The sequence below is a fragment of the Rattus norvegicus genome, chromosome 10 (assembly GCF_021556685.1).
Source record: "Rattus norvegicus strain SHRSP/BbbUtx chromosome 10, alternate assembly SHRSP_T2T, whole genome shotgun sequence".
NCBI lineage: Eukaryota > Metazoa > Chordata > Mammalia > Rodentia > Muridae > Rattus > Rattus norvegicus.
Genome location: NC_141543.1, coordinates 76,975,056 through 76,995,472, shown reverse-complemented (window position 1 = coordinate 76,995,472; position 20,417 = coordinate 76,975,056). Strand labels below are relative to the sequence as shown.

At 41.7% G+C, this 20,417-nt stretch overlaps 1 protein-coding gene across 3 annotated transcripts in view; it reads left to right on the top strand.

The window, feature by feature from the left end:
- Window positions 1-4,877: 4,877 nt before the first annotated feature.
- Window positions 4,878-20,417, top strand: part of Ints2 (integrator complex subunit 2) — a 47,446-nt gene continuing 31,906 nt past the window's right edge. For 2 of the 3 annotated variants that reach the window (XM_087573072.1, XM_087573071.1), the window contains exons 1-9: window positions 4,878-5,228; window positions 6,140-6,446; window positions 6,948-7,086; window positions 9,921-10,023; window positions 11,316-11,429; window positions 13,322-13,452; window positions 13,687-13,860; window positions 17,896-18,122; window positions 19,355-19,480. In XM_087573072.1, the coding sequence (XP_087429198.1) occupies window positions 6,151-6,446; window positions 6,948-7,086; window positions 9,921-10,023; window positions 11,316-11,429; window positions 13,322-13,452; window positions 13,687-13,860; window positions 17,896-18,122; window positions 19,355-19,480 (1,310 nt within the window). In that variant the 5' untranslated portion in view covers window positions 4,878-5,228; window positions 6,140-6,150. The remainder of the gene's footprint in view (window positions 5,229-6,139; window positions 6,447-6,947; window positions 7,087-9,920; window positions 10,024-11,315; window positions 11,430-13,321; window positions 13,453-13,686; window positions 13,861-17,895; window positions 18,123-19,354; window positions 19,481-20,417) is intronic. The other variant, NM_001100630.2, reaches the window with a different exon arrangement.

Here is a 20,417-nt window from a genome sequence, read left to right as displayed (position 1 = left end):
ACTGTCTGTAAAAACACAAAGGGAAACAAGTTAACAGCTGGGGATTGTTAATACTTAGTTGGTCATTGAGTTTGAGGCCAGGCTGGACTAAATGCTAAAACCTTGCCTGGAAAACAAAATTCCAAATAATAGTAATTATCTGGCTGGAAATTATTGGCCGGTGTATTGATTATCAAATGTTTGTATCTTTTGTCCTAAGCATATCAAGTATTAGGTGAAACTACTTTATCTGGGTTGGTCATTAAGATACACTTATTTCGAGTCATAGTCTCAATCTCTTGTTACAGCCCATGCTGACCTTGAATATACCATATACTTTGCTCAGTCTCAGAAGTGGTCGGATTACAAACATGTAGTACCAATACCTAGCCTGCAGTGTACTCTTAACCTTGCTTTTCTGCTCCTGAAGTTTTAGGCACCAAAAATCTTTTATTGGCATTTTGATGTGAGGAAGAAAACCAATATCAAGCCTTGTTTGCTTCTGTAACCTCACAAAGGATCTTCGTTTTCCTCCTAGTCTGTTTAGCATCTGAGTTCATTTCCACATATACCTCAGATCAAGTTCCCTTGTCAGATTCCTATTTATAACAACCTGTGTGCATCTACTACACTGCTTCCCAGTTTGTACTGAATGTTTGTCTCCACTAAAAACCTCCAGAAGGGCAAGAAAGTGGTCTTATTTTGGTAGCCATTGTTAGCAGAATGTAGCACGTATAACCTTTTACTAAGGTGTTTAACTATTCTTGAATATTTCAACCTTTTATTATAACCAAAGACTTAGCTGAAATGTGAGTTTTGCCTATAAGTAAAGTTTTAATATTGTAGTTACTGTGAATTCTTTCTTGCAGAGTGCAAAGCTTACAAGAAAGATGTTAAGGGTGTCTGAAAGGACTTTTAAATGGTTCCTCGCAAAAAATAGAAACAAAATGTACTTATCCAGCGTTTACTCCTTCATTCCTTTGCCCACTCTGGCAAAAAGATCAGCCTGAAGTATTACCAGGTTTTAAGACATAAAGCATCATACAGTGGAAACCAGAGGAGACCTTTAGCCAATGATTTCCTTGAATCACCTGGGTGGTAGGCAGACAAGGGTCTAGGAAATCAGTGGAAAATGCAAAGTAACCAAAGAGTGGAAACTGGTGCTTTCCTAGTTTTTAATATTTTAGGCAAATCACTCATAAAATCAAATCAAGGAGCTTTTAATATTTTACAAAGTAGTTTCCAGAAACCAGCAGCAAAACTGTTCAGGTGCATTGATAAACCAACAGGTTCTAAGAGCGGATGTGCTTGTAGAAGGGTGGGGATTTTATTGTTTTGAGACATTTGCTAGAGATCCAGCTGATCTTGATCACTGCCCTTCAGACTCAGCTTTCTGAGTGATGAGATGACAGGCATGTGTTAACCGTTTTCCATTGTGAGAGGTGTCTTCTGAGATCTGAAACATTACTGTTTCCCAAGAAACCCTTCTTTAAGTAGTTCAATCTTTAATTTCTTGAAGCGTCACTTGTAGCACCTGCTTGCTTTTTGTTTATTCCACCATAGGTAAGAGAAAGTAAATCAGAGTCAGCATTGTTTCTTCAAGCTTGTATGATAATCAAATTTGAGATAATCAAAGGTGTAACTTATAAACAAGTAGACTTATTCTTACTTTAAAGGACTATTTATTATTTGTGAAGTTAACGTAATTAAAAATTTGAACTACAAGGTATTTGTAAAAATGGACTTCAGTTTCTTTAAGGAGTTTAACTGTGAGGAGACTGAGTTAAAACTCCAAACTTGGTTAAGTTATTTTCTGTAGGGTGGCAAAATTCTGTATGATTATCCAAATAGTTTGGCAAGCATTGTTTCAATGATTTGAAAGACTTCTAAGTTGATAAGAAGAGAGTGTAATCTACCTCCACATTTCTGGCTTAAGAATTCAAGCTGTGCTCATAGTGACTTAAAGATAAACTGAAGCAAGGGGGACAATGAGAAAAGGATATTCCAGCATCTGAGTGGGTCAGGCTGGCCTCATCTACTGTTCTGTATCTTGAGGTGGAGACTGCTTGCATGCCCCTGGTCTGTTAGTAACCATGAGATCACACAGTTGGATCTTAAGTGTCACCTAGTTCTTGGCCGACCTCTTATTAGTCCCTCAAACCAGTGCTTGAGCCCTCTTTCTCTTTTCCTGTGAAATGACTGCCCAGGAAGTTTAAATTGCTTAATCTCTCAGTTTTGACCCCCACCCCCTTTGTGAGACAGTCATTAGGAAGCTCAGCCTGTGTATGCTGAGATTACAGATGAATAGTGTTCTCTCCTGTCCTCCTGTCTCTTGTCCCGCACCTCCCAAATGTTGTGATTAAAGGCACATGCCACCATACCCAGCCAATAATGGTATACTTTTTAACCCCATTGATGTGAAATTTATACAGTTTAAAATATGCAGAATTGGACTTGATGATGCACATCTGTAATTCCGAGTACTGGGAAGCCGAGGTGGTAGGTTCCTGAGTGCTAAGGCTTCACATATAACAAGACCCTGTCTCACTATTCCTCCTCCCAATAATAGGAAATATATCAAGTGTTAAGTGCGTTTGTTTGATATTTGTTACTATCTGAATTTGGGCATATTGGGTGTCTAGGGCATATAAGTATATATGATACATAATAGTTACAGATGATTACATATATTTTGGTTCACGGTATTAAAGGTATTACAAATGGGAAATTTTGAGAAACACTGTATCACATCTCAGTTCTTTTTTTCCTTTGCTGATTTCCTACCCTGAAAGCTGAGTTTAGTTTTCTGAGATTTTTCCCTCTTATGAGAGCCTTAGAAATACTTTTTAAAAAATGTTTTTTTGTAAGCTGGATGGTGGCAGCACATACCTTTAATTCCAGCACTTAGATAGTCAGGTCAGGGCTAACAGAGAAACACTCTCTTAAAAAGAAACACAAAAATAATTTTATAATAGAAATGATCTGTGGAGTTGAATGCTAGAGGCACATGCCTTTAATCCTAGTACTTGGGAGGCAGAGAGAGGTAGATCTCTGTGAGTTCAAGGCCAGCCTGGTCTACAGAGTGAATTTCAGGATAGTCGGCTATACACACAAATTCTGTTTTGGTGCTCAATTGAGGGATGCTCAGTTCTTTTAAGTCTTTAAAGATGAGTTCAGGTGTTTTGCCTGTATATTTTGTGTACAATATGTTTTCAGTTCCTATATAGGCTGTAAGAGAGTCTTCTGGAAATGGAGTTACAGACTGCTGTCAGCTGCCTCTAGAAGCAAACTCAGGTTCTCTGGAAGACCAGCTAGTGCTCTTAACCATTAAGTCATCTCTTTGGCTCCAGAAAGACTTAATAAGCAAGCAAACAAAGCTCCAAAGAACCAGAAGAGGGCATCTAATCCCTCGGAGTTGTGGAGCCACAGATGTAGGTGATGGGAATTGCACTTGGGTCCTCAGAAGAGCAACATTTTAAATAAAATACTTCAGGGGCTTCATAGATGGCTCAGTGTGTCAGGTGGTGTTTGCTGAGCCTGATGGCCTGGATTCAAGTCCCAGGACATACATGGTGGAAGGATAAACAAACTACTACGAGCTATTTTTTTTCATATGTAGACACATGCATGACAAATGTCACACATGCATATATATAAATATAAATTATATATGTGTATATATATATATATATATATATATATATATATATATATATAAAAATTGTGTTTTGTATCCCTAACACTATACTTAAAACAAGATAATGTATACCTTGGCTGAATCAGGAACAACAAAAAAACATGAGCTGGTCAAGGTGGCACAATCCTGGAATTCCACAATTTGGAAAACTGATGCTGGAGTTCAGAGCAGCCTGGGCTACATAGTGTGGTACTGTCTCCTAGAAACGTTTATTATGAGATATATAGACTTGAAAATTTCGAGATGGTGAGACTTTTGGAAGTTGTTGAAAGTTTTGACTTTCACGAAGTGCCAGATATAATATTGAGAATTACACAGAATTCATTCCTAAAACCCGCACTCCTGAATAGGACTTTTGTACCCTCAAGAACCGAGAAAGTAGAACTGGAGAGATGGCTCAGTGGTTAAGAGCACTGACTGCTCTTCCAGAGGTCCTGAGTTCAATTCCCAGCAAACACATGGTGGCTCACAACCATCTGTAATGGGATCTGGTGTGTCTGAAGATAGCTACAATATACTCAAATACATAAAATAAATAAAGAAAAACAGAGACAGCGGCCAAACATGGAGGCTCTAGTAGGAGCACTGGGGAGACAGAGGTATTGTGTCAAGTACTAGGTCATCCTTGTCTACAAAATGAACTAGGCTAGCCAGAACTACATATATCATGTCAGAAAAGCAAAACCTTAGAATGCAAGCCGGAAGTAGTAGCATGAGCTTGTAATTTGGGGTACACATCACAAAACTAAATAATGAAAAGATCCGAGGCAAGATGACACACTGTTATTGTGTAGGTTAGGATTACATTACTTTTAAAATTCCCCTGCACATAGGTCTTGGGATTCTAGAACTTTGGTGATGGGATGGCACCGGCAGGGTGTTTAAAGGAGGCTATACTCGGGTTCAACTAGGCTAGTTTCTGTGTAGGAACGGACGGGATAACTTTTGCCATTAATTTTAATACATTATCTTCACTTAAATGTCGCGATAATCCCGAAGGGGGGAGGGCGGGACTTGACTCTGACGGTTTAGGGACTCATCTGACAGGTTCCAAGAGGAAAGCTCTAGAAAATAAGTAAAAGCAACACTCCACACTTTCGGAAGCGGGTGGGCGGTGACAGAGGAAGGGGCGGGCACGCGCACGCGCAGAGCTTCCCAGAACCCTCAAGCTGGCTGTTCTTGTCCCTGCGGACATCCTCTCAGTGCTGTACGGCGGCCGGCTCGGGCCAGAAGCTTGGGATGAATGGAAGTGCAGGGTGCAGGTTGAATTAACTCTCTGCTTTTCCCTCTCTCCCGGTTGCTTCTGCCTTTTCTTTTTTTTTCTTTTTTTCCTTTTTGCAGTGTTCCCATTCTGATCCCCGCTCTGTCGACGACCCGGTTGGTCCAGCGTCAGAGTTCTTGGTGCCCGAGTCGACCCCGGGCATAGCCGGTGTTTAGGGATCCGGATAATCGCCTAGGCCCAACTTCGGACCGCGTTCTCGATTTCTGCCCCGTCCGGCGCTCGGACGCGGTATCCGAGAAGGTCTCTTGAGGCTGGAGGCTTGATCTCAAGGTATGAAGCGTCTGCTTCTCGGGCCCAAGCGCCGCTTTGTCTGAAGTCCGTCTTCTTAGTCCCCGGCACTCGGTTCTCATTGCTACCTGGCAGAGACCCCTGAGCACACAGGTCTTGCCACCTTTTCCTCGAGCTTACTCTACTGTTTAAAAGACCAGTGTTTGCTATTGAAAACAGCAACATTTCTGCCCACGACTCTTTGTCCACAGGTCTGCTAGTGAGTAGGTTTTAAGACTTGGTGGTCTCTGTTAACTGTTCCATGTCACCTCTCTTTTCTGCTACCCTTTAAAATTTCACTCAAGACTACAAGTGCCCAAAGCGAGATTCTCTTTTCCTCCCTCAGCTGATTGTACCTACATATCTACCCCTATAAACAATTGGGGAACAGGAGAGAGTTGCAGCTTTTAGAACCTTGAATCTGACATTACTTTTGGCTGGAGAGATGACTTACCAGTGATTCCATCTAGTAGGAAGTTGGAAAGAGAAACTCAACTGATATATATCATATGTCACATATATATGGTAGGCTTGCAAAACTAGTGAGATGCGGCTGTGGACGTTCATTTTCTCTCCATATTTCACGGAGCTCACCTAACTGTGGTAATGAGGAAAGTCTTGAACTGTGTTTAGGTAGAAGGATTCAGCCCGGAATTCTCCCACCAAGTATTTCTCCCCAAGTATTAGAGCAAAAGATCCCTACATTGGGAAGACACATTAATCTGCGTTGTCATCCCTATCGTCCAGATGTCAGTAGAAACATAGAGACAGAAACCTGGGCTTTAATTGTGCCAACAACATTGCCAATGCAAGGACCTACTAAATATTCAGTACACCTTTTCAGGTTTTTCAGAAGGTTTTCATACACACGGGGCGTAGACATCGACTTTCACTTTGTTGTTTTGACTCCGTAGGATCGAGAGAGATGATGCCTGAGTGCACAAGCCTTCAGTTTGTCAGCCCTTGTGCTTTTGAAGCCATGCAGAAGGTGGACGTCGTTCGCCTGGCATCTTTAAGTGATCCAGAACTAAGACTTCTCTTGCCCTGCTTGGTGAGGATGGCTCTTTGTGCTCCTGCCGACCAGAGCCAAAGCTGGGCTCAGGATAAAAAACTTATACTTCGCCTTCTGTCTGGAGTGGAAGCTGTCAACTCCATTGTTGCACTGCTGTCTGTGGACTTCCACGCCCTGGAACAAGATGCCAGCAAAGAACAACAGCTCAGGTATAGTCCACTTCTACGTGACTTGGGATTTAGTTGATATTCCCAAGGAGGGGATAGGATGTTGTTCAGAGCTGTCAGAGCTCCTCCAGAAAAGAGAGTGACATTTTCAGTTCTGTTTATAGTTAAATTCCTGAGAGCTGCTTTCTGTGTCATAAAATGTTGCTTAGAGAAGATTAGCTACATTTTAGGTCAGTTATTCTTGGTGGGGACTGAGTAGGAGAAGGTCTTCTAGGGTGGAATGCTTTATGGGAATCACTGAGCTTTAAAGATCACGCTGATTCCCCGAGACTCCAGGCTGGTTTTGTATCTTTTCCTGCCACTTGTGTATCTGTAAGAAAGCCATTGTTGTGGCAGTGGCAATCACTAATTTACAGTTTGTGAACTCTTGGAATACATGGACACAGTGCTTCAGAGGAAATGGAAACCAGTTACCGAGAGTGCATGATGTCAGGCTGGCCTTGCCAGTGTCTTAACGTGTTTCCCATGTTTGGACTTCACTAGGCATAAACTTGGAGGAGGCAGTGGAGAGAGCATCCTGGTATCACAGCTTCAGCATGGACTGACTCTAGAATTTGAACACAGTGATTCCCCTCGTCGATTGCGGCTTGTGCTGAGTGAATTGTTGGCAATTATGAACAAGGTGCTTTATAAAGAAAAACAAAAAACGAAACAACCTTTTCTTTTTGGCCCAAAGTATTCATGACTTGATATCTGCATCTAGAAAATGTCAGCAAGGCAGGTTATGTGTTCTGCTGGTATTTCTGTTGTGTTTTGTGTTCTTCTTTCAAAGACTGAAGGGACTTTTTTTTTTTTTTTGGTTCTTTTTTTCGGAGCTGGGGATCGAACCCAGGGCCTTGCGCTTCCTAGGCAAGCGCTCTACCACTGAGCTAAATCCCCAACCCCTGTGTTCTTCTTTCAAAGACTGAAGTGACTTTTTTTTTTTTTTTTTTTTTTTGGGAAGACAGGGTTTCTCTGTGAGGTCCTGACTTTCCTATAGACCAGGTTGGCCTACAACTTCCAGAGATCCACCTGCCTCTGCTGTCTCATACTGGAATTAAAGGCATGTGCCACCACACCCAACTATTCTGTATATATCAGGATTTTTTTGTGTGTATGTATGGAATTGATATAATTGTTTTTAATATCTTCAAGATAATTTTTTTAAAGATTTATTTACTTATTATATATAAGTACACTGTCACTGACTTCAGACACACCAGAAGAGGGCATCAGACCTCATTACAGATGGTTGTGAGCCACCATGTGGTTGCTGGGATTTGAACTCAGGACCTCTGGAAGAGCAGGCGGTGCTCTTAACCACTGAGTCATCTCTCTAGGCCCTTCAAAATAATTTTTAAATTTTTGTTTATTTTACGTGTATGAGTGTTTTGCTTATATTTCTATGTCTGTGTACTTTATGAGTGCAGAGCTCAGACGAGAACATAGGATTCCTTGGAACTGGAGTTCTTGATTATGTGGGTGCTGGGACCCACACCTAGATTCTCCTCAAGAGAGGAGTACTTTTAACCACCGAGCCATTTTGTCTCTCCAACCCCCCTAATATTTGTCAAAAAGAAACTCAACTTGTAGAAATTACCAAGTTTGGTAGCACTTTTTTGTTTGTCTTGACTTTGAATCTCTAGAACCCTTTTACCACATGTGTGGTGGTGCACATCTGTAATCTAGTGGGTCTTGGTGAGATGGGAGACAGGAGAATATCTGGAAACTCAAGGGCCAGGTAGCCTGGTGTATACACCCAGATACAGAAAGAGGGACCCTTTGGGTTGGAGAGATGGCTTATCAGTTAACAATACTAATTGTCCTACCGAGGACCCAGGTCCAGTTCTCGGCCCCCACATGGCAGCTTACAGTTATCTGTAACTCACACATAGATAGGCAAGACACCAATGTGAGTGTAGGAGAACGGGGATGGGGGGGTAGGAGAGTCAGGGGGAGGGAGGGTGGGGGGATGGAGGAGAGGGACTGACTGTCTCAAGCAAGGTGAAAGTTGAGAACCAATACTGAATATTGTCCCATAATCTCCACTTATATGAATACATGTATATATATATATGTATATATACACATATATATATATATATATATATATATATACACACATATATATACACATACATACACATACACACACACAAACACACACACACAAAGGTTACTTTAAGTCATGAACCTTTGGCTAATGGTTAATTGAAACTTTCCCATACTGTAATTTTCTTGCATCTCTCGTAAATACATCCTGGGTGTGATGAGAGCCATTTTCTTCTGTGGTGATGTTAATGTCTAACATGGCCTTGTTCTCATGCAGGAAATGGGGTGACATACTACCATAGGAAATTTAAGGAACATAGAGGTTATTTTCTTGATTTTTTTTTTTTTTTTTTTTTGTCTTCTCCCCCAAGTTTCTTTCCCCTCCTCCTTTGAGACAAATCTCCTTATTTGCTTAGGATGACTGCAGACTTCTGATCTTGTCTTGTCTCAGTTTTCTGTGTGCTAAGATTGCTGGGATGTACCACTGTCCCAGGCTCAAAGCTGTCATTTCTTGTGGGTTTTGTTGGTGTTGTTGTTGTTGTTTTACTTTGTCTCTATTGGTCATTATAATTAAATGAATTTGTTTTTGTTATACTGCTTTAACAGTTGAAAGTAATTTAAATTTAAAGTAATTGTATGTTTGTTACTGTGAATGCGTTGACACATATGTAGAGGTCAAGGTTACCTTTGAGGAGTCCCTCTGTGCTTCCTTCCACTGTGGGTCCTGGGAGTTATAGTTTATCAGGCTTGTGTGGCAAAGTGCTTTTACCATCTTGTAGCCCAATATTGAGTTTTTAGCCAACAATTTATACATACAGCATCCTCTACTGTTTCTTGGCTTGCCTTGTCCTTTAGGTTTAAGTACCTCTGAAAATGTGGATTGGATTCCACACACTCTGTCTCCGGCCCTCTCTTCTGTCTTCGGAGGGGGGTGGGCACAGTCCCACCTGGTGCCAGGGTGGCCTTGTAACTTGAGACTTTTCTACCTCAGCCTCTCATAGGCTGGGATTATAAACAGTAGCCATTGTGTGGTTCTGAGACTACTGCTACCATGTCTTGGTAATAATCATGGTTGAACTGTTAAAACCAATAGGGTCCCACAGACCTTGTCTCAGTGTAGTAGCCATATTGTAAGTGGTGACTTGAGCTGGTGTGGAAGAGCACACCTTCAGTCCCAGCAGGAGACAAGCAAGGACCTTAGGTCAGTAGATTAAAGGCCAGCCTGGTCTGTGTACTAAGTGTATGCCATTCTAGGTAAATAGATTAAAGGCTAGCCTGGTCTACGTACTGAGGTCAGAGTAGCCACAGATACATAGTGAGACCTTATTTCAACTGCCACACAAACTCATGATTTGTGAGCTCAAAAACAGAACAATTAGTTTCCTTAAACTCAGTTGTTCTTCCTGCTTCCCTCTTCTCACTAAGGTGTCGGAGTGCAGTGGGGAGTTTTTCTTCAAGTCTTCTGAGCTCTTTGAGAGCGCCGTGTACTTGGAGGAGGCTGCGGATGTCCTTTGTATCTTACAAGCAGGTACTTCACTGACTGACAGCCGAGTGCATTGCAGACACGCAGAGAGTCTGGGCTGCCCCTGTGACTCCTGCACCCGCAGAGCTGTGTGTGTCTGTGTGTGTCTGTGTGTGTCTGTGTGTGTCTGTGTGTGTCTGTGTGTGTCTGTGTGTATCTGTGTGTGTCTGTGCCCGGATGTCCTCAGGATGGAGGTACAGGCAGTCGTAAGCTGCCCGATGGGATGTGGGGCCCAGGTCCTTTGCAAGAGCAGTGTTCTTTCCCCAGTCTCAAATTTGGTATTTTGTATCTTACAAAGATTATCAAAAGGGGATGTGGTCCAGCATTTGTCAGGAGTATTGTGTCAAAATCCAGACCGTCTTTGTCTCCGAAGTGAGATGATGCCTCAAATAATACCGCTTCCCCCGAAAAAACCTTACAAATCTAAAAGTTACTTAGTAAAAATATGTCTTAAAATTTTAAAGGGTTGGAAAGAGTTCAGCAGCTGAGTGCTTGCCGCTGGGCCAGAGGACTTGCATGTGGTTCAGGCGACTCCCAGGCTGTAACTCTGCTCCTTGGGATCTAACAGCTTCACATAGACACCGCATGCACATTGTGTCTTTTAAAAAAGTTTAAATTAAGAATGACTAGCATTAGAACAAAGACTCAGTGACTTCTACAATTTGTATAGGATGCCATGTTATATACACGTTAACAGTGTACATTTGATTTAATGATTTATGACTTTAGTGAGTTCATATATATTTATAATACATTGATCAAACAGTAAAGTGCAGAAGGGATAAATAAAATCTCTGTTTCAGTTAATATTAAAACTATTAATGAGGGGATTAAAATTAGATATTAAATATACTTATTACAAATATATTAAATACACATATATATTATTAGAGCTAACGTACATTTTGCTTTTTCAGATTCTTTTTAATGGGGGTATATATATATATATACACACACACATACATATATATAAATACATACATATATATATACATACATATATATATGGTACAATAAAAACAAGAAAATATAGAAATGAAAAGATTTTTATTAAAATAACTTTTTAGACCAGTGCTGTTCGGGGAACCTTCTGCTGCATTCTGGGTTGTGCTGTCCAGTTAGTGACCCCTCCCCTTGTCTCATGTGGCTGTGGGTAACTGAAGTGTAGCTGTTGTGACTGAGGAGCTGGTGCCTAAGTGACTTGCATTTTGGCGACATCTTTGAAATGTCTGGCTATTGAACATATGACGCTATAGGGGTCACGTCTCAATAGTGACGGTAGCTGGTTTTTCTTCCAGAGCTCCCTTCCTTGCTTCCTATAGTGGATGTGGCTGAAGCCTTGCTACATGTAAGAAATGGTGCCTGGTTCTTGTGTCTCTTGGTAGCCAACGTTCCTGATAGTTTTAATGAAGGTAAGTACAATTTAAGAATGAAATATTGGAAAACTTTGATTTGGCATATTTGGGGCCTTTTTTTTTTTATTTTTTTTTTGATAGTCTTGACTGTTAGCCTAGCTGTCCTTGAACCTGCCTTTGCCTTCTGAGTGGGGCTGCTGTTACAGGTGCATGGCACCATACTCAGTGCTATGTTTTCCCTCCCTTTTGTGCCAGGGTGGGACCCAGTGCCTAAGCTACACCCTAGACCAGTCCGTCTTTTTTTTTTTTCTTTTTTTCTTTTTTTCTTTTTTTCGGAGCTGGGGACCGAACCCAGGGCCTTGCGCTTGCTAGGTAAGCGCTCTACCACTGAGCTAAATCCCCAACCCCCCACCAGTCCGTCTTTTAATTGAAGTGTGTAGATAATTAGTCATTTAGTGCAATTGTGGTGGTGGTTAGGTATGCCATGCTATTTTTATCTTTTCTTTCCTTTGTATCATTTGTCACCATATATTTAATTTATGTGTATTATAAGGCCTGAATAACATCCGTACTGCTTGTATTTTAGCTAGTTAATTCTTTTTCTTATTATTTATTTCCTTGTTTAGTTTGTGTGTGTTTGCATATGGGTGTGCATGTGGAGGTCAGAGGACAACGTCCATGAGTAGCCGACCCTCTTCTGCCGTATGTGTCCTGTGGTAGGGCTTGGTGCTAACCATTTGGATTTGCAGAGCTACTTCACCAGCACCCACCCTTTCCTGATTTTTTTTTTTTTTTTTTTTTTTTTTTTGGCAGGGTCTTGTGTAGCTGAGTGACCTTGAACTTTAAGTTAATCTCCTTCCTGGTCATTCCCAGTGGTGGTGGTGCACGTGTGTTCGGCCATGCCCAGCTGATTTTAAATCCTTTTTAAAATGTGGGGAAAAGCTTTATCTGTGTACTTAGTATTTTTGGTGTTCTTCATTCAATTGCCTTCGTTCCTTGTAGTGTAAATTATTTATATTTATTTTTTATTTCATTTTATTATGTGTGTTTGGGGTTGAACCCAGAGCTACTTGCTCTGCCAATGAGTTATCCTTTGAGCTTAGAAGGGTAGATTTATTTCTTGGCAACAGTTTTCCCCAGGATTTTGTCAGGAAAAATATTTTGCTAAAATTTATTTTAAAAGTAAACAACCTTTTATTTTCAGTACTGGGGATTGAGCACAGTATCTGGCAAGCCCTCCGCCACTGTTCATCTGTCTCTTAACTTTCTTATTCTGAGACAGAGGCTCAGTAAGATGTCCAGGCTAGACTTAAACTCACTTCGCTGCTCAAGCAGGCTTTGGACTTGTGATCTTTAGACTCGTAAGCTTCAGACTCTGGAGTAGGTCAGATCACAGCCTTGTTACTAGGCTGCACTGATTGTTTTGTTTCCTCAGAATTGATTGCAGAGCCTCATCAGTGCTAGCCAGGTGCTCTTCCACCCAGCTCAGCCTTGGCTCAGCCCTGGCTCAGCCCTGGTTCAGCCCTGGTTTTGTTGTTTTCCTTTCGACACTGAATCCCTATTTAGCTCCAGTTTGCCTGGATTTTGCTATGTTGTCCAGGCTGGCCTCCAATTAGAGATTCTCCCCCAGCTCCCTAATGCTGTGAGTAGAGTTGTGCCTCATGGCCAGCTTGAGTATATTTAGTTGTTCACTACCTTTGTCCTTGTGGGTTTATAGTAGCAGGTATGACTAGGCCCTGTCCCCAGGTTGTCATTCCCTAAGGACTATTTCAGTCCTTTGCTCCTTTTGACTTGGTTTCTGTTGAAATACTATCAGGTTCTCAGGGTCTTCCTTCTACATTGTTTACGCTGCACAAATCGTCGATTTTCAAAAATAAAAAAATGGTTTATAACATCTTACTTTAAAAAGCTTGACAAAGCTTAAACTAATAGAGGCTCTTAAATAATAGTTTGTAGGGGCCTGATCAAAAATGGAGAACGGCAGGATGAAGAAAGCCTTGGAGGGAGGCGCAGGACAGACGCCTTACGCTTCTTATGCAGAATGAATCCTTCTCAGGCCCTGAAGGTCCGGGGCATGGTGGTAAGGATCCTCTTGTCTCTTTGTGACAGCACGTTTTACTAGGATTTCTCTGAGGTTGTGAGAACCCTGTAGAAATTGGGAATTGTATTCATATGCCGGCTGAGTGAGCTGCCTTCCCTCTTGGTCTAACGTTTGTTGAGCTCTCTTCCTCTGTACTCCAGGTGCATTAAATGAAATGTCCTGGCTCTTTCCCATGTCGTATTGTGTTTGATTTACTCTTCTCTGCTGCGTTAGGTGGAAGAATGTCACTTGCCAGGCCTTGGGGTAGCTTTGACATTGGATCATACCAAAACTGAAGCTTGTGAAGATGGAGTGAGTGACTTGGTTTGCTTTGTCAGTGGCTTGCTTCTTGGAACAAATGCAAAAGTCAGGACTTGGTTTGGAACCTTCATTCGAAATGGACAACAGGTGAGAGTCATGTATGCACGTAGGGAAGACTTACTCCCCAGGGCAGTTATTAAGAGTGGAGAAACTGCTTAGCAGGGTCTTTTTAGCTAGGCCTGGTACCGCGTACCATAATCCCTATACTTGGAAAGCTGAGGCAGGAGGATTGCTATTATTTCAAGACTAAAAGCCATGGGAGTCAGGCATAGTAGCATACACCTTTAACCCAGGACCCAACAGTAGTAGACAACTGGACCTCTATGAAGTTGAGTCCAGCCTGGTCTACATACCAGCTTTCAGGCCAGCCAAGGCTATATAGAGAGTCTGTGTCTACAAAACAAAACAAAACAAAAGTCAGGGTGAGAAGGGGAAAACAAAGGAAAGAAAAGCTATCTTTAGACCAGTGCTTGTCAGACTTAACTTTAGGAACCTCCTTACATTTAAAAAAAAGGAAAAAGGATATGAAAGCCGTATGTTCATATGTTTTGATATTTCCCAATTAGAAGTTAAAAATTTTGAAAAATTGAGTTTATTAAAAAGCATGATTAAATATAAACATGAAATGTGTGTTGGGGGGGATGTGTGTTTTGAGCTCAGTCTTGGTTTTTAGTCAAGGCTGGCCCTCAGTTCTTCCTTAGACTTGTCCCTAAGCCTCCTGATTACAAAAAGCACAGGACTGTCCCCCGTGCTTAGTAAACGTCACATTTTTAAAACATACAAGTGTTTTTAAAAAACTAGTGAAGTAGTAGTAGTACTATTTTACAGTTTTTTAAATCTCTTCAAAGTCTAGTTTAGTAGAGGTCTTTGGAGAATGTACTTTACCCTACTAAGAATGGGAGGGACAAGATACCATCTCAACATTGCAAATAGGTATTGTACTTTCTGGACCCCTGAAAGAATTTGGGGTTGCTCTAGGTTCCTATGTTAGGTTTTTGAGAACTATTACAGTAGATCATCAAAGTAAGTTATATTCTGTAATTTAATGTGTGTGTGTGTGTGTGTGTGTGTGTGTGTGTGTGTGTGTGTTAAAATATATATTGAAGTTTGCATTCATTTTTTAGATACAGTTCAGAACTTTTACAGTATAAGGCTGGAGACTCGGTGGGTAAATGCTTTTTATACAAACATAAGGACTTGACTTTAGAACCCTAGCAACCATGTAAAAACAGAGTGTGGTAGCAGTTGTCCGGAATTCTATGTTGGGGGAGCTGATATGTGAGAGTCCTGGTGTAGCTGGAATGTCGTGTTTTGGTTCAGTCTAAAAACGTAAGATGGGGCTGCTGCAAGGGTGGCCCAGCGGTTGGGAGCACTCCTGCTTTTCTGGAGGACACAAGTTCTATTCTTAGTACTCAGAGTGAGCAGCTCACAGCCATCTGTCACTCTACGTCCAGAGGATCTGATGCCCTCTGTGCAGCCTCCCTTTCCTGTGTACATATGTACACAGAGTCAAATAAATAAAAAATAAATACATCTTTAAAAATAAAGGAAGTGGGGAGTTGGAAGACACCCAGCATTTGTCTCTGAGCTGTACATTTATACAGCTTGTGTGTATGCGTGTACACACACACACACACACACACACACACACACACACATACACAAGTGTGCAAAGATAAGGAACCCTGGCAGTGTTATGCATATATAACCATTATCTATTTTGAGGATTTTGTTTCTTCTTTTGTTGTCTCGGCTTTACACTTGTTGGGTAAGCATGCTATATGAGTTCTATCCTGTGCTCTAGAGACTCTGAACCCATTCACTTGCCTGCTCCTCCTTTTTCCTGTAACTGGTGTTGATCTGTGTGAATTCTGGGTGTCTTTGTAGGTACCTCATATGAATCACATTATAGGATACTTGCCATTTTGTGTATGTTATCTTCTTAACATAATGGTTTCCAGGTTCATTCTTGAAGCATGTGTCAGAATTTCCTTAACCAAGCATTGTTACATATACTTTTAATACTAACACTCAGTAGCTAGAAGCAGGATTATGGGATAGATACATATCATATTCTCTGCCAGCTGGGCTACATCATGAGACCCTTCCATCATGTAGAAAACACTCCAACAAAGGAACTTCCTTCTTTTTTAAGGTTGAATAATACTCCATTGTGTGTATATATTAATTTTGTTTTTCTATTTACCTTTTGATATAAATTATATATTTTATGGTACATAATAAATAATTTAATAAACAGTGTGGTGCATTATGTTTTGTGGTCCTGAGATTGAATTCAGAGCCTCTCATATACCAGGTAAGTACTCTCCCACTGAGCTGCTAAGTCTCACTAAGTTGCCAAGATTGCCCTTGAATGGCTTCTTCTTCTAACCTGAGCAGTTAAGGTTACAGGTGTGCTAGCATGCCTGGCCTGTGAGTTGTGTCTTGCAGCAGGTTTGTTCGTTCTGTGTGTGTGTGTGTGTGTGTGTGTGTGTGTGTGTGTGTGTGTGTTTGATATAGGCTCTTCCTTTGTTCCCTAGGCTGTTGTGGAATGTGATAGCCTAGGCTGACCCAGTCTGAGTCTGAGGGAATCCTCATAAGTGTTGGTATCGACTACAGGCATCGCCTCCATTGCCAGCATTCTTTCCCACTCAACTTTTTGTCTTGTCTTGCCTTGTCATGTCTTGTCTTGCTTTTCCTTCCTTCCTTTCTCCATCCATCCATCCATCCATCCATCCATCCATCCATCCATTTATTTATTTAGAGACACAATTTCTCTGTGGTTCCGGCTATCCTGGAACTCACTCTGTAGACCAGGCTGGCCTGGAACTCATAGATCTGACTGCCTCTGTCTCCCAAGCGCTGGGATTAAAGTTGTACACCACCATCCCCTAACTCCACCATTTTTTATCTTTGCAGAATACTTCAGTTTTTGCAGAACAATTTTTTTGTGCTTCTGAGTAGAATTTGCTGGTGCAGAGTGAAACACAGGTTGAAACAGTAGCCTGTGTATGGGTTAAAAACTAGTTTTGTCCCAAGGTATCACATCATTCTACATTCAAGACTTACTTTCTTTACAGTTGATGGCTTTGCTTTTTAAAAGGGAATGCACATGTATTGTGTGACTGGTGTGTGGCTGTGTGCTGAGTACTCAGGATGTTCCTCTGTTCCTCTAAGTCCTGTGTGCACCACATGTTTCTTCTTGGAATTTTAACGTTGCTGTTTCAGTCAGGCTTATTATTCTTTCCCTGACAGCAGTCGTCAGAATAAGCACTGATTAAAGTTATCTGCCACCATACCTGCCTAAGGAAATGCCACTCCCTTTGTAGTTTAGCATTCCTTTCTTGTGTGTGATCCTTCTTTGTTGGTTTCTTAGTAAGCATTGAGTGCTTGCCTCTTGTCAAGTACAGTGTTAGACTTGAAGAGTGAATGACGACTAAAATATCCCTGCCTGGAGAGCGGGGCTGGGGTGCTGCCTCTGGAGGTACAGACTCTCAATCATGACTCTAAAGGCGCATAATACTACTGTTTATTTCCTTGTCAAGAAGGAACGTGGGTTCAGGGAGGTTAGCTAATGTGCCATGAAGTGTAATTAGTGGTAGCCCTAGAGCTTAAGACAGAGGCTTTCAGGCTCTCCAAACCCAGGCTTGCAATTGTACTGCCCTAAGGCTTGGAAGTACAGTATAGGTGCTGGGAATTAAGCCTGAGTCTTCTGCAAAGCAGCAAGTGCTCTTACTTAAGTAAGAGCCATTCACAAGCCCTACTTTGAATTTTTTAAAGAAGTTGTTGTTCTGCAGTCTGGCTGTACTGGAACTTGCCATATAGACCGGCCGCCCTCCAGCAGCTCCCCTGCCTCTGTCTTCAGAGTGGACGGCAACACTCAGCTAAGGCACCTCTGATTACTATTCACAACCCAACCGCAATAATTTAGCTTTTCCTCTGCAGTCAGTGCAAGCTGGGGTGAGTAGATGAGTAAGTTTTGAGTTTTCTTACTGCAGTTATAACAGGCTCCCCTCCTCACATTAGGTCAGCTGCAAGTGCTCATGTGATGAGGTCTGTTCAGCTTCCTTTGAATTTAGTAACTGCCCCATCCTCTCTTCCTTTGGCTCACACTTCTTACAGAGAAGAAGGGAGAACAGCGGCTCGGTGCTTTGGCAGATGAGAAGGCAGCTTCTTCTGGAGTTGATGGGCATTCTCCCCACAGTGAGGAGCACCCGTATTGTGGAGGAAGCCGATGTGGAGATGGAGCCTACTGTGTCGGTGTACTCGGGGCTGAAAGAAGAGCATGTCGTCAAAGCCAGCGCACTCCTACGTCTATACTGTGCCTTGATGGGGATTGCTGGACTCAAGTACTCAATCTGATATTTCCTTCTGTATCTTTTTCTTCTTGTTTCTAATCTCAAAGAAGTTGACCAAAAGGCCTTCATTAAGAGGATTCAGGTCTTAGTCTTACTAGCTTATATCAAGATTGAAGGTATTAAAGCCAACTGTCATTAAGGAATATTTTGATCTAATTTAGTCTGGTTACAAATAGAATTATGCAAATATCAGAGGGACAGGAGTAGTGTCTAAGTTTTTAATGACAGTGTAAAGGATCCTGTGACTTACCACACTTGAGTGAGCCACTACATACCATACCTGGGCCCAGTTGAAGGAGATCCTTTAGAATTGACAGGCTGTCTTCTTGAACACGAGTTCTAAGTTACTGTACCAATCCTTTGGAATACTGCTCTCAGCTGGTCTCTGAACACTGTGTCTCCAGCTCGTGTGCCTTTCAGGTCTGACAGTTCACTTAAGCAAATGCTGGCCGGCCCATCAGTCTGGTTCAGATCACGTCATTACAACCCATTAACCCATAGCTGCATGAAATGCAGATTGCTGTGAGCTCTTAAGTACACGTATGACTGTACATAAATAATATGTGCTTGTTATGTCTATGACCTCTGCTATTACTTCCTTGGAAGTCTGTTGGTCACAGAACCCTGTTTATTTGTTATTTGATTTTTACACAGACAACAGAGTAATTCAACTTGCTATTCTCTGTGGCAAATCCTACGTCGTTTAAATCAAATGTCTCATTCAAAAAGGAGACAATTGAAAAGAAAGAATTAGCTAATAAAAGTGAAGGTGTTGGGCTTGGGGTAATGGCTCAGGGTTAAGAATGCTTGCTCTGCAACCATGATGACTTGAGTTTAAATCTCCAACACTCGTCTAAAAAGCTGAGCATGGTTGAGCATGTCTGTGACATCACCTCCTGTGAATGTGAAGGAGACAGACCACACCCCAGGAGCTTGTGGTTAGCAAGCCTAGAGGGAGCAGCTAACTTGTACCTGAGGCAGTAAGACAGAGCACCCTCCTCTGCTCCTGCATGCATGCCCAGACACGAACACCCGTACATTCATGTGCACTACTCACATACAACTCACATGCTCGTGCACGTGTACACACATATACAAAAGTAAGTAATTGGATGTAGTTTTATAAAGTGAGACTAAAAAGTTTGTACGTGAAGGGTTAAAGTGTTGGAAAATTTGCTTGTTTACTGAGCAAACAAACACACAAATTTTGTTTGCACTTTTAGGCCAACTGAAGAGGAAGCCGAGCAGCTGCTGCAGCTGATGACCAGCCGGCCTCCCGCCACGCCCGCCGGGGTTCGCTTCGTTTCGCTGTCCTTCTGTATGCTGCTGGCCTTCTCCACACTTGTCAGGTATCATGCTGTGCAAGTCACCCGCCTTCTCAACTGTGCTTCTATTTAAGTGTTTGCATAGGGGCGAGTGTGTAGTGTAGGTAACATGTTTGCCTAGCACGAGTGTTGCTATCACAAAGGGCATATAACATGTTATTACAGGTTCACCACAGAAACCGGCCAATAAAAGGTATCAGTGTCTACTGAATGCTAGCCATTTTATTAGTCTTTGTCAAAGTTTCTTCCGAACATTGTTAAAGGCTTTCTCTACTTTTGTAATTCTTTCTCTACTTTTTTCCTTCCTTGGAGGTAATATCTTTTGGTTCTTGAGTTGTTTTGGGTTTTAATAGTACTTTTAAAAACTTGTAAAAAATTTATTACTTATTTCTTTTTTTTTTTAAAGATTTATTTATTTACTTTATATGAGTACATTGTAGCTGCCTTCAGATACATCAGAAGAGGGCATCAGATCTCATTACATTGTGAGCCACCATGTGGTTGCTGGGAATTGAACTGAGGACCTCTGGAAGAGCAGTCAGTGCTCCTAACCCCGCTGAGCCACCTCTCCAGCCCTATTACTTATTTCTTACTTGTTTATTTTTTATTAGGTGTTTAGTTAGCACAGTGTTTGTGTGTGTGTGTGTGTGTGTGTGTGTGTGTGTGTGTGTGTGTGTGTGTGTGTGATGTGTGTGGGGTGTGTGTGTGGTCTGTGTGTGTGTGTGTGTGTGATGTGTGTGGGGTGTGTGTGTGGTCTATGTGTGTGTGTGTGTGTGTGTGTGTGGTGTGTGTGTGTGTGTGTGTGTGTGTGTGTGTGTGTGTGTGGTGTGTGTGTGTGCATGCTGCTATGGTGCATGCATGGAGGTCAAAGAACAACTTGAAGGACTCATTTCTTCTACCATGTGGGCTTCAAGGATTGAACTCCGCTTATCAGGTTTGGCTGCAGTTTTGCTTTAAATTT